Source organism: Erpetoichthys calabaricus, chromosome 18 (assembly GCF_900747795.2).
Source record: "Erpetoichthys calabaricus chromosome 18, fErpCal1.3, whole genome shotgun sequence".
Classification (NCBI taxonomy): domain Eukaryota; kingdom Metazoa; phylum Chordata; class Cladistia; order Polypteriformes; family Polypteridae; genus Erpetoichthys; species Erpetoichthys calabaricus.
Genome location: NC_041411.2, coordinates 29,610,419 through 29,625,574, shown reverse-complemented (window position 1 = coordinate 29,625,574; position 15,156 = coordinate 29,610,419). Strand labels below are relative to the sequence as shown.

At 36.1% G+C, this 15,156-nt stretch overlaps 1 protein-coding gene across 1 annotated transcript in view; it reads right to left on the bottom strand.

Moving 5' to 3' along the window:
- LOC114668668 (ERC protein 2) overlaps nucleotides 1–15,156 on the bottom strand; it is a 724,143-nt gene that overhangs the window by 450,664 nt on the left and 258,323 nt on the right. Inside the window, 1 exon segment of the mRNA XM_028824542.2 lies at nucleotides 11,338–11,475. Coding sequence (XP_028680375.1) covers nucleotides 11,338–11,475 — 138 coding nt within the window.

Sequence of the window (15,156 nt, the reverse complement as noted above, 5' to 3'; positions counted from 1 at the left end):
CCATCTAATTTACATACCTGTGCAAAAGCAAAGGAGCTTTGTTTGTGTGTTTCACAAGATCAAAAGTAAGAACTTAGAGTATATAAAAAAAAGAACATAAAAATATGCATGGAGAAGATCAAAAGGAAGTATCTAGCCAGAAATAAGGCTAATCTCTATACCATACTGTTAATTAGGAAGTTATTCCTCCACTGTACTTCAACAAGGCAACTTCAATTGTAAACAATGAACTACAATCTTGAAACCATGATTAAATCTGAAACATGTAATTTACATAAAAAACACCATATTAAAAAATTACACTGCATAATATACAATATGCCTCTGTGCTATATACTTTATTTAAAAAAAGAATACAAATTATATTAATGACACTTTATCATTTACTAGCTACTGTATGTTGCCCAGGAAATCATCTAAGTCAGTAGGCCTCAGTTATTGCGCTGTTGGTGTGTATCAGATGTTCTGTGTAACTAAATAAGTACTTTTCAGTAAACAATTACTGTTGACATGGTACATACAGTCCTTGGTGGTGCTGGCGTGAAAATGACTGCAACAGAACTCTGTATTAAAAATGGTACTCTGCAATGTTACAAAGGTAATTTAAAGTTGATTTATTCAAACCTAACACCGTGGAAGGCTGGTGTGGCAGCACAGATGTATATGCTGGTATTGTAACATCTTCCTAAGAAGACCATTATGAAATAGAACAACGACAAGACATGGTTCACCCAAGAGCTGAGGGTTCTCAGGGCTGCTAACAGGGATGAGTATCGATCTGCAAGGTTGGAGTTTAATAAAGCTCAGAGAGCTGCAAAAGCCCAGTATAAAGATCAGCTGAGAACGGCTTTAGCATTAACAGCCAGGCAGTTTGGAGTTCTCTGAAAAAACTTTCAAATTACAGGCAGAACTCCCAAGCCTTACCCTCCCTCATTTTGGCTAATCATCTAAATTACTTTTATTTATTTTCGACAAAGATATCAACCCATGCTTGGACTCTGACCTCCCAGCCAGTTCGGGCCCAGCCAGTACTTGGATTGGGATACCAACCAGGAAAAAAGCTTGGGTTACTGCTAGAAGAGGTGTTGGTGAGGCCAGCAGGGGGCGCTTACCCTATGGTCTGTATGTGGATCCCAATGCCCCAGTGCAGTGATGGGGACACTGTGTTGTAAAAATGGTGCCGTCCTTTGGATAACCCTCTTTGACCATTAAAGATGCATGGGCATCCCTCATAAAGAGTAGGGTGTTTCCAGATGTCCAGACAAATTTTGTCCATCATGGCCTAGTCATTCTGTCCAGCTAATCAACCCCTGTCTCTAATTGGCTAACTATCTCTCATTCCTTCACCAGCTAACATATGCTGAGTTTACTGGTGAAAAAGAGTGCCGTCACATCATCCGGATAGATGCCGCACATTAGTGGTGGCTGAATTGGCTCCCCACTTTCAATGTAAAGCATTTTGAGTAGTGACAAAAGTGCTATATAAATGTGAAGAATTATTATTATTAGAAGGGTTCAGATTAAAATAAATGGGGGGAAAAGTAAATGCTTTTGTAAATGCTGCATTTCTAAACAATCCAAGATAAGACAAAAAGACATTCTCGGAGGTGAACGCTGTAATCCAGCGGGAAGATGAAACTGCTATACCAAAGTGGCTGACAGCAAAATAAGAAAAACAACACATGCAGCGGTTGTTTACTTTGATGACATTCCAAGTTTGTCAACGCCTTTATTTAAATTTTCTGAGTTCTGCTGAAATTGTCTGAAATAGCTCACTGGCTGATGGGAATTGTAGTCTCCAAGTCACAATTTTCCACAAGGTTGCAGATAAGAATGCAGAGAGGGGTAATATATGTATATATATTAAATTCCTTTCTTACTAGATCGGTTATGTGAAATTGACTAATCTCACAGCTATAGTACCTGGCAAGCGCATGACCTCTACAGCATTTGCTAAATGTGTGTTCTTCAGGCATTGCTGAACTTTGCTTCTTTCACTTCGCTTCTTTTGACAACCTTCATTTACAGAAACCAGCATGCGCCATTTCTCTGTATGCTCGCTGTCAGCACATGTGATGAAAAGGGGACACGGTATGTTTGAATGTCCCAGCATTATTAATAACAACTATTATATCATGATTACAACTTTCCTGAAGAAGGGGCCTGAGTTGCCTTGAAGGTTTGCATATTGTAATCTTTTTAGTTAGCCAATAAACGTCATTTTGTTTGACTTCTCATAACAACTATCAACAAATAAAAAACACATGTTGGCTAATTTTCTTTTTGCTAAAACGTCACCAAATTTTAAACAAATATGTCAAGACATTTTTGAAATTTTGGGTTTTTAATTTTTTCTACTGGGAGAGTTATTTTTAAATACTGAAATTTCAAAATGTTCTTTCTTAGTGGATACCTGCTAGCCTAGCTGTACCATCCTGCGCACTTTTTAGCTAAATAAGAGGTAGTGTTTTTGTTGATGAGTGAGTTAACACTGCATTATATATGTATCGATTACTTTTGTTAAAACGAGCTACTATATAACATAAATGATCACATTTCTTTTTGAACTTGCAAAAACTGTAAATATAAATATTATAAAAACTACAAATGTACACCAACACAAATGTATAGTGCTATACATCAACATGAACATCTGAGCATTTGAAATTATTTGAGAATCCAAAAACTATAAGGAGTTAGGGTGATGGTAGGAGAAGAGCACCCACATCAGCACATACTGTAAACAAGCAGTAGCAGGCTGCCTTTGTTACTTTCTCGTATATAAAGTATAGGGAAAGTATTGTAATTGTCAAAAAATTCAATTTTGAGATTTTAATGAATCTCGACATTTTAGACCTCCCTGAGTCCAAAAATACCATTTTTGGAATTACTCTGTGTGTTTGCCTGTGTGCGTGTGTGTGTGCGTGTGTAAGTACGATAACTTGAACACGCTTTCACTTAAATCGACCAAATTTTGCATACAAGTATTAGGTACAACACTATCAACTTCTGAGCTATTTCCGTTAACTGGAAGTGGTACTTTACCTTTTATTTATGCACCTGCAAAGTCTGATTTATTCAACTTTACTTTTATAATAATTGTACGATATATTATTTTGATTTGATTTGTTTAATTTGTAAATTATGGTTTTTTAATTTATATAATATAAAAATATAATCATTGTCTTGAGGTTTACTCCTTAAATATCCATCCCTATACCCGAGTATACGAGAACGTCTAGGGGTGACCACTCCTTGTTTTTACATAAAGCAGTGATACATGTATTCTGTTAAGAAATCTTATAAACATGTAATTTACATATGAATACATCTTCAATTAATTAACGAATTTTTAAATGGAACTTTTCTGAGTGTGCATCTTTGAAAAGTTTAGCAGCTTCTCTTGCATGGAGCACACTGCAATCAGTTACTGATGTGTTGTTTGAAAGAAATAATCATGACAATAAAAAGAATATGGTATCAGCAGTATTCAAATATCTAATGAGGACTCTAATGAACCAAACCAAGAATTGATCCAGAAAATATGAACAAAATGTAAAATACACAGATCCCTCTTAAATTATTTAACTCTAAATTAGTCTACTATGGCAGTTTGTATTTCAATAGACTTTTAGTAATAGCAAAAAATATATTCAAAACAATACTCAAAAATATCAGGGACATAGGCACCATGCACCAAAGGTACTAATTAAAAGTATTTAAAACCTCTAGAAATACAATTTTAATCAAAACAGTAAGAAATACAATAAAGAAAAATAACAATTTGAAAACCACATGCATCTTGGCAGAAAACTGATAAATCATATCAATAAATGGATCAGAAGATAGCACAGTCAGGTTTGCCGTCTTATTGTGGTAACAAACATTAGCGAGGTAATTTTTAAACTGAGCGCGATTTGAGGGCTGTATCTCACGGCACTGAAAAGGAGGTTTCACTGCATGTTACTTGTGCTGGAGTCTTGTTTCAGGGACCACTTTCTTGCTTTTAATATAATAAATTCAGCTTCTACCTTCTGCTGACATTGTTTACATTTGACCTTACTACCAATGGACGCTTGACATTACCAATGCAACACTGCCTTCTGCTGACAGCAAGTATTTGACTGAGGTTGCCTAGGATAGTTTGTGTCATTTTTAACTGAAAAGCTTTTGCCAACACATCATGTGCTGTTGCATTTCTTTGAAACTTGTCTTGTAAATTTCTTTATTTGGCAGTTAAAAACATCAAATACCATGCAAAAATGTAGTAGACCATACAAAATTCATTATTAAAATATTCCAGCTTTAGAGCGCAGGGATATGGTAAGGAAATAAATGTTGTAGCACATATAAGAAGAAAGTGCAAAAAGAATAACTTAGAACTCAGGTAAATAGACAACAGAATACTAAAAATTTAAGATGACATCACATTGCCAAAAGAATTTTGTCTAAATACTTTACTCAAGACGTTAGCAGAAAATATTAGATCTAACTTCATATCTTAAACTTTGCTAACAGTTCTTAATCATTTCAGTGTTATTTATTTTACTTGCTATTGCTGCTTACACTTTCCAGAGAGTATATATTTATTTGTAGCTATGTGTAATTGCTGTTTCAGATATGATGCCGCAAAAATTGTAGAAAATGAATAAAGCCAAGAACATGCCCTAAATATGAAAAATCCTTGCATAGACTGTAATTAAAGATTTGCAAATAGTTGCACTGATTGTAAAGTTAATTTGTTATTTCTTGAAACAATGGCTTCTAAAATACATCATAAATAGCTAATGATCTGGATTTTCTCTAAAGTTAGTTAAGCAAACTGTGCAACATGCAATCAAATTAGGGAAAACTGAAAAAAAAAAACATACATATTTTTTATTTTTATTTCCAAAAAATAAAATCCTTGAATCATAACTGGTAGAGCTAATTTAAAGGATCATTTACAGTCCTGCATAAAAGTGAAGGGTTACAGCAGGCATCCTTGGAAAAGCTTTGAACAATGTCAGCAAAATATGCCTGAGCAAATTTACACAGAAAAGCTTTTAATGGTGTCCCAGAAACCCAGATTTTTCTTTTTAAAATGGTCACAGATAAAGTAACAATGAATCATGAGCCATTTAGCATACATATGAACTCTTCTTTGAAAGAAAACCGAGTTAAGATAAAGAAACAGTAAAGAGGCGTTAAATTCATGTTCTTATCATTTCCCCTCCTCTCTCAAAAGGCAGTTTTCACTATGATAACGAAATGAAAAGCTGAAAAAAAAATGTATGCGACAGGTTTAATTTTTCAGTGTCAAGCAGACATGAAATCATGTTAATGACGATGCAGCTGCAGTCCTGGACTGGGCGGTAAATGACAAGGTTGTCCGACGAGTCTCAGTCCCTGACTTGCTGTGTGAGACCAAGCAAACTGCTTAAACTGTCTTGGACGGTAACTGAAAACAATTATATGTAGACAAAGGGTCCTATAGCACTATACTATAGTATATTATATATAAAAGGTGCTTGAGGTACATGTTCTCTTTATAATGGCAATAAAAACAAAATGTGTATAAAATATTAAGTGACATAATGCCTAGGCTGGGAAGCTGAAGTTTAGAAATGAGAGCCTATACACTGGGAAAACTGGCCAAACCACACTTGTCAACAAATGTCACTTCAATGTTCCTTTAAGTTATACATGTATTAAAGTAAATAATTTAGAAAAATTACAATTCATGTTTCATCTTCACAATGTTCTTAAAAAAAATTTTGAAAATTACAATTTAGTCACCTTTCACATTAAAAGGTCACTCATCCCTCACATTAAACAGAATATTCTAGTTAGTTTAGACCACCTCCAGTTTGAATATGCACACAACTAGATTGCAGAAAATGTCATACCACCTGAGGTGATAAAAAGTATTTTGGAAGACTGATGTTTATAGACTAGAGATTACCATCAAAGCCGATCACTAGCCTTTTAGACATTGGACTTCGTCCCAGCCCACTGGCAGACCAATCAAGTGCCGATTGGCAGTAAAGCACAGATGTCTCCATCTTTGCTCAACAACCATAGGTGTACAGTGGAGTTCGTTGTCATTGGCTGCAAGACTTTGTGGTATGGAACCTACTCAGTTCAGAACCACAAAGCACTATGGAGACTAGTACAGCTACTTTCCGCTCAGGCCATCTACAGGATAATACATGCTGCTTTAGAAAGGCAAAGTTTATTATTAAAGACCACCGCCCTTCTGCACAGTTACGGTCTTCTCTGGTCTGTCAAATGTTACACTAATATTTCAGAAAGGCTTGACTGTTTCTTGTGACTAAACTGCGTGTTTGTAACATATTACTGTCACATGGTAGACATGCAAGTAACAGTTTCATTGTACTCTGTACACATTACGATAAACTCAAACTGAATTGAACTGATGCCTACTAAATGCATACTTATATTAATATCCATTTGAGGAGTGAACACATTACAAACCCATGTGTGCATTTATTGCATATATATATATATATATATTAGTATATACAGTATATATATAGTATACACAGTATATATATTGTATACATACATACACACAGTATATATATATATATATATATATATATATATATATATATATATATATATATATATATATATATATACACACATACATACATATATACATACTAGACAAAAAGCCCGTTTCAACAACGTAAGATGAAACGGGCACGAGTTTGTGTCAGTAGTGCATGAAGAACAAATGATAAGTAAGAAATAAATAAGAAAGTGATGTAAGTAATGATAATTAACTAAGAGGTTTGGGATATGTATGAATTTATCACGCCAAAAAATACTGTACACTTAAAAAAGACATGATATCTATGACAATGTTTTTTGTTTGTATAGGAGGCCTGTCAGTATGCAACTAAAGTTGTAAAATCTCTCTGTAGACTACATTTTTTGTGAAGACACTCTCATTGTTTGGTAGTAATTTCTTTTGATATGGCCCATCTTTAACTTGCACCTTCACATCACTCGACCGCTGAAAGTACTTAATAATAATATGTTCTTACGTATTATTTTGAGTGTGAGGGTTGGCTGTGATCGGGGCTAATATCCTACACCTGGGTGGAAGGATTTGGGATTTCAGAATTAAAATCCCGAAATGCGTAGGCTAAATCCGTCGCCTGCCGCGATGTTGGGGTTAGATTTCGGTCTCATAAGGTTTTTCAGGCAGTGGCGCAGAAGGCGACTGCGCATTCGGCTTCGGACTGATGTCAGTGAGTGCTCAGAAGGTGACTGCGCATTCGGCTTCGGACGGACGTGAGTGAGTGAGTGAGTGAGTGAGTGAGTGAGTGAGTGAGTGAGTGAGTGAGTGAGTGAGTGAGTGAGGAGGCAGGCGAATTATGTATACGATATATATATATATATATATATATATATATATATACAGTGGTGTGAAAAACTATTTGCCCCCTTCCTGATTTCTTATTCTTTTGCATGTTTGTCACACAAAATGTTTCTGATCATCAAACACATTTAACCATTAGTCAAATATAACACAAGTAAACACAAAATGCAGTTTGTAAATGGTGGTTTTTATTATTTAGGGAGAAAAAAAAATCCAAACCTACATGGCCCTGTGTGAAAAAGTAATTGCCCCCTGAACCTAATAACTGGTTGGGCCACCCTTAGCAGCAATAACTGCAATCAAGCGTTTGCGATAACTTGCAATGAGTCTTTTACAGCGCTCTGGAGGAATTTTGGCCCACTCATCTTTGCAAAATTGTTGTAATTCAGCTTTATTTGAGGGTTTTCTAGCATGAACCGCCTTTTTAAGGTCATGCCATAGCATCTCAATTGGATTCAGGTCAGGACTTTGACTAGGCCACTCCAAAGTCTTCATTTTGTTTTTCTTCAGCCATTCAGAGGTGGATTTGCTGGTGTGTTTTGGGTCATTGTCCTGTTGCAGCACCCAAGATCGCTTCAGCTTGAGTTGACGAACAGATGGCCGGACATTCTCCTTCAGGATTTTTTGGTAGACAGTAGAATTCATGGTTCCATCTATCACAGCAAGCCTTCCAGGTCCTGAAGCAGCAAAACAACCCCAGACCATCACACTACCACCACCATATTTTACTGTTGGTATGATGTTCTTTTTCTGAAATGCTGTGTTCCTTTTACGCCAGATGTAACGGGACATTTGCCTTCCAAAAAGTTCAACTTTTGTCTCATCAGTCCACAAGGTATTTTCCCAAAAGTCTTGGCAATCATTGAGATGTTTCTTAGCAAAATTGAGACGAGCCCTAATGTTCTTTTTGCTTAACAGTGGTTTGCGTCTTGGAAATCTGCCATGCAGGCCGTTTTTGCCCAGTCTCTTTCTTATGGTGGAGTCGTGAACACTGACCTTAATTGAGGCAAGTGAGGCCTGCAGTTCTTTAGACGTTGTCCTGGGGTCTTTTGTGACCTCTCGGATGAGTCGTTTCTGCGCTCTTGGGGTAATTTTGGTTGGCCGGCCACTCCTGGGAAGGTTCACCACTGTTCCATGTTTTTGCTATTTGTGGATAATGGCTCTCACTGTGGTTCGCTGGAGTCCCAAAGCTTTAGAAATGGCTTTATAACCTTTACCAGACTGATAGATCTCAATTACTTCTGTTCACATTTGTTCCTGAATTTCTTTGGATCTTGGCATGATGTCTAGCTTTTGAGGTGCTTTTGGTCTACTTCTCTGTGTCAGGCAGCTCCTATTTAAGTGATTTCTTGATTGAAACAGGTGTGGCAGTAATCAGGCCTGGGGGTGGCTACGGAAATTGAACTCAGGTGTGATACACCACAGTTAGGTTATTTTTTAACAAGGGGGCAATTACTTTTTCACACAGGGCCATGTAGGTTTGGATTTTTTTTCTCCCTAAATAATAAAAACCATCATTTAAAAACTGCATTTTGTGTTTACTTGTGTTATATTTGACTAATGGTTAAATGTGTTTGATGATCAGAAACATTTTGTGTGACAAACATGCAAAAGAATAAGAAATCAGGAAGGGGGCAAATAGTTTTTCACACCACTGTATATATATATGCGCAATAAATGCACACATGGATTTGTAATTTGTTCACTCCTCAAATTTAAGGAAAATTAGGTTCAGTATATGGTTTGTTTTTGTGTACAGCTCCACTGGACTATAACACATTTTGCAGAATTTTCCTCTTCTCTACCCATCCTGGCTTTTTCCAGTTCCTTTGGATTTTCCTATAAGAAATTGTTCTACTTATAGTTCACTCTCCTAAAAAAACTTAATATCCTGTAAATAAATGATTTCTCCTTTATGGCTTTGGCATGCAGTAAAGATTTCAAAATAACCGCAAGATGAAATCACATTATTCCTAAGCATTTTCAGGGTTTAAATTGTGTTGTACTTATTCTGAGGAAGGCTGAACAGGGTTTCTTTTCATTCAGTGACAGCTTACAAGTAAAAAACGGCAAAAAATAGGGAGGTGGTAGTAAGGATAAACAAATTGGGGCCTTGACTGGTCAAATAAAAATTAGAATAGTTTAGTTTATCAATATCAGTCATTTACGTTTAATTTTCCTTAATTCCGTGCTGCACTCATAAACAGAATGAGTTGCAGTTTCAAGCACTTGTTTTTTGATTTTTACTTCATTTATTTTTTTACTGCATTTATTTTTTAAGATGCAATGTACTCACTTTTGATGCAACATTTTTAATGTATGAATTGATTTTTATTATGTACCAACTTCCTTTTTTTACATTCATTATTTGAATTTGCATATTTCTTTAAAAATCCATCCATCCATCCATTTTCCAACCCGCTGAATCCGAACACAGGGTCACGGGGGTCTGCTGGAGCCAATCCCAGCCAACACAGGGCACAAGGCAGGGAACCAATCCCGGGCAGGGTGCCAACCCACCGCAGTCTTTAAAAATCAATATTTTTAAAATATAAAATATACAATATAAAATATTTTTAAATTTTATTTTATGCACTGCTTTTAAACTATATTTGTGCAAAGTTCCTAAAGAGTTTCCTATAAAAAATTTAAGGTTAAAACCAAAAATTGAAGCTTAAGTTTCTCACTGCTGGCTTTTAAACCTGTTGTCATATTTTTTCTTTTTTAATGCCCATATTAATACACTACCATGTGTATTACATATATATGTAAATCATCATGTACAAGTATAATAAAAATTTAAAATAATTTTGAGGTGTGTTTCTTTTACAAACATTAAAGATAGACAAACTTCGAAATGCAGAAACAAAACAGATTTTTCAAATACTGGCATGAGTGTTTGCTAAGCTAAGGGCAGTATCGAAATATACAAAGTAAATTACAGATGAGGATTAACAATGAAACTGTAGCACTGACTCACATCCCCTTTAGTAAAATGCAGGTACGTCTGGACTGTATTCAGATATCATTCAGCAAGATTACATTTACATCCGGCATTAAAATGCATCTCCAATGTCTTCATTGTGTCCATTGTTGACTTACCCACACAAAATTCAGACCCACTTCTGCTTGCATGATTGTTAGATACAAACAGAAAATATCTACATTTACACTTGTGTTTTTCATATTTGCTACTCATTTCTGAACACCTCTGAATCATAAAGAGACCACAAGTGTGTTAAAAGTGGCTTCTAATCTGGTCAACTGCTATCGTGTTGTGATCAGATCACTGAAACTGTAATGTCAAATGCAAAGGGGGCCTTAGCTTCGTTGGCATGCATCTCACAGATGCAAGACCCTGTGGTGTAAAATAATTCACTTAAACAATAAACGATTCATATCGCAGGTAAATATGCACCTGGTTATAAAAACTACATATTCCAAGATGCAATTACTGTGAGTTAAAAGAAGCAAAATATTGTTGGTTGTAGCAACTGCAGTATTTTCTGTAATATTTCTCCATACTCATCCCATCTTTATGTGCAGTAGCTATCAAAGTAGGTTGTGTGAGATGCAAGCAAGGAAAAGACTGCAATGCAAGCAAAATGAAACAAATCGTAGTATGTAACATAATAGCAAAATCCGGAAATTGAATTTAATAAGGGGGCATAATATGGAATACCAAGATTTTATCTGAACACTAACTTTTGTGAAAAAAACTAAACATTAAGTAGAATAATAAAAACTCACTGCATTCAAGCATAATGTTAAAACTGTAGAGTCATTAATATACCATTAATGTAGAACACTGGAGATGTCTGCCTAGTAAAAGACATGTAGCAGTCAACAGGTTCAGCTGAAATGACTTAAAATGTCAAATTATCAAGAAAAATACAGAGAAAGAAGCATCATGTGATAAGTTTGCTCTCAAAATGTGACGTTACCTTTTCAGAAAGAGCCTCTTCTAAGGTTGCAAGGGCTGTATCGGTATTACTGGAATCTGTCTGAAGTGATTTTACACGATCCTTCAGGTTATTGAGTTGCTTATCTTTGTCGCGTAGCTGCTCTTGAAGATTTTCAATCTAGGGAAATAAAGAAAAGTAGGTTTTAAAAGTGAGACATATTTAAAAATACAATTCCAATTATTAAAACAAAATTTAAAAAATGATTTCCAATATTTGATTTATTATTTATAAATCGGTGAGCATTAGAAGGACTGAGCATGAAAACAGCAGAAAGATAGAGAGACAAAGAGAAAGAAGTGGTGACAACCTCGCAAGCACAGAAGTAAGGCTGGTAGATGCTGTATATGTAACTGATGTCCTACTAATGTAATAGAAGGAACATCGAGGAGGCAGAGAGGAAGGTGAGGCTTTGACACTAGTAGTACATAATAATATTTCCCAGGATTTTAGGAGACGACAATATGATCCCAGGCTAGGAAAGCTGGGACTAGCTTTCCTTTTAAAAAGAAAAGTAAGAGAGTTTCCTTTGCTGGCGCAACTTTAAGTTAACAGAAAGCTCACAGTTATAAGGGTAGTAAAATGTGTCAATAGCCAAAAAAAAAAAAGATGGTCCTACCCTAGGGTAAAAAAAGTACTTTTTCACATTTTGCTGTGTTGCAGCCATATTCTAAAAATCATTTAAATTCAATATCCTAGAACAAAACAAAACAAAATCAGGACTTTAGAAAAAATTTTAAATTTATTAAAAAAAAAATTAAAAAACATAACATTGACACAATTATTCAGCCCCTTTACACAGTACTTAGTTGAAGCACCTGTGGCAGCAGTTTAATCCTGGAGACTTCGTGAGCTTCACACACCTGGATTTGGGGACTTCCTGGCATTCCTATCTCTTGAGATTCTCTCAAGCTGTGTCAGGTTGGACGGAGATTGTTAGTGGACAGCTGATGTCAGGTTTTCCCAGAGATGTTAGTTTGGGCTCAAGTTCAGGCTCCGGTCAGGAGACTGGAAGACATTCCTAGAGTTGTCCCTAAGCCAATTCTGTGTTGTCTATTTTATATTTATGGTCATTGTTCTGTTGGAAGGTGAAACACCATCCCAGCCTGAGGTCCAGTGCGCTTTGGAGCAGGTATTCATTAAGGATATCTGTGTACTTTGCTTTGTTCAGCTTTCCCTCAACACTGTCTAGTCTCCCAGTGACTGTCACTGAAAATCATCTTCACAGTATGATGCTACCACCAGAATGGTACAGCACAGGTGATGATTGGTGCCTGGCATCCTTCAGACATGATGCTAATCTTTCATCAGACCATAGAATCTTGGCCACTCAGTCAAAAAAGCCCATCTCAGTGGAGTATTGTTTGATGGCTGTCCTTTTGGAGGTCTCTTGCATCGCCATAAAGGCCCTCTGGAGGTCAGCATTTTTGGTCACCTCTCTTACGAATGCCTTCTCCTTGAGTACTCAGTTTGGCTAGGCAGCCAGCTCTAGGAAGACTTGTGGTTGTTCCAGGCTTCTTCCATTTAAGAATTATGGAAGCCACTGTGCTCTTCCAAAACTTTAATACTGGAGAATTTTTTTGAAACCTTCCTCAGATCTTTGCCTGGAAACAATTCTGTCTCTAAGCTCTGTAGCTTAATCATTATGACCTCATGGCTTGGCTTTTTCTCCGATACAGATTGCAAATTGACCTTTTATAGACAGGTGTGTGCCTTTCCTAATCATGTCCGAAAAAATGAATTAGCTACAGGTAGTTGAAAATTATTCAATATTTCAAAGCTCAGTAGGTAGTGAGTTGCAGAGCTTGGGAACAGAACGGCTGAATGTTCCGCTCCCCGTGGTGGTTAGACGGGCGAGAGGGACGGTCAGGTGGATGGAGGAAGAGGATCTAAGGTTATGGGAGGGAATGGAAACATGAAGAAGGTCGGACAGGTATGGAAGGGTGAGGTTATGAATGGCCTTAAATGTTAACAACAGAATTTTAAAATCAATTCGAAACTTAAATCGGGAGCCAATGAAGCTGCTGCAAGACCGGAGTAATATGGTGAACAGAGTAATGAAGCGGGCAGCAGAATTCTGGACTAGCTAAAGCTTATGGAGAGATTTATTAGAGAGACCAAAGAGGAGTCCAGACGAGTAGTCACAAGACTGTGAACAAGAATGGAAGTGGTATGGGGGGTGAGGGAGGAGCGAATGCGATTAATATTAGGTAGGTGGAAGTAAGCAGACCTGTTAATGTTATTAATGTAAGATTGGAAAGATAGAAAACTATCAAGGAAGACACCCAGACTCTTGACCTGAGGTGAAGGGGAAACAAAGGAGTTATCAACAACAAGTGAAAGATTATCAGCTTTGGATAATGTTGACTTTGTACCAATGAGGAGAACCTTAGTTTTGTCACGATTTAATTTAAGAAAATTTGAAGAAAACCAGGATTTAATTTCAGCAATGCAGTCAATAAGCAAAGATGGTGGAAAAGAAGTGGTGGGTTTACTAGCAAGGTAGAGCTGGGGGTCATCAGCATAACAGTGGAAATTTATGTTCTATTTGCAAAAGATATTGCCAAAGGGGAAGAAGATAAAAAATAAAAAGAAGAGGACCCAGGACAGAGCCAGTGAAAGTCAGGCAGAAAAAGTGTTTGAATACTCATGTCAATGTGATATTTCAGTTTGTCATTTCTATAAATTTGTAAGAATCTTACTTGATGTGTGGAAAAAATGAATTTAAATGATTTTGCCACAAAGATTCAACCATGTATACAAAGTGAAAGCGTCTGCATACTTTCTGAATCCACTGTATGTATATATGTGTGTGAGAGAAAGAGACTGAAGGAGAGATAAAGGGGTACTTTCTAGTACTTCCAGTAGGCAAGCTACCCCGTCTGATAAGCCAAGATCAACAACTGCACAGGTAGCTCCAGGCAAGCAGAAGGTTTGTTGTTTTATTTTTACTTTGGTACTTTGCCCTCTTCCTTTGGTCATCCTCCATAGTGTTTTTTTTACTTAATACAAGAACCACTTTTGCATTTATTCTTACTAGGGCATAATTCTGGACGACAAGAGATGCTATAACTACATTCTCCACCCTGACAATAATATTATCAGGGTTTACATTTATGGTCCTGGTTAATCTGTATGTTTGTATATTGTGTGTCAATAAATCCATTAATCAGATGAGGATTCCTGAAATCAGCACAACTGGGTTCCGTTGCACAATTTATTTTTTGTTCCTAGCCAATGAGGAAGTGCTATTGAATAATCTGCGCTGATGATCAAACACTAATGGTAATAATGCAAGAGGAGATTTCCCTTGATAAATGTTACAAAAAGGAACAATTAAGAAGTGAAAACACTGCAGACAAGAAGATTAAAAAGGACACCTAAACTGGCAAAAAGAAGAGACCTGTAAACTAAAATCAAAACCTGATTCTAGGCATCCAGTGAAGCAAAGAGTTAAAAACAGGAATGGTCAGCCTAGTAATGTATCATTTAATATGAAAAATAATCATCACAGGAATGGTTATCTAGATACCCAGTCAGCCATCAATTCTATAAATTTTAGTTTATTTTAATGTATTTCAGTAGCCTACTTAAGGGTGGCGTATACAACTGTAGAAATAAATAAATAAACCTGCAAGAAAACAAATCAAGTTACATGTAAAACATTAACTGGAGGGTATCTATTTTTTCTTTAGAAAATAAAATACCAAACAAATAAGCTATTTCAAAATATATCTTTTAGAACTGTAGCAATTATTAATATCAATGTATTTTTCTCAGTTGAATAAATTAATTATCATC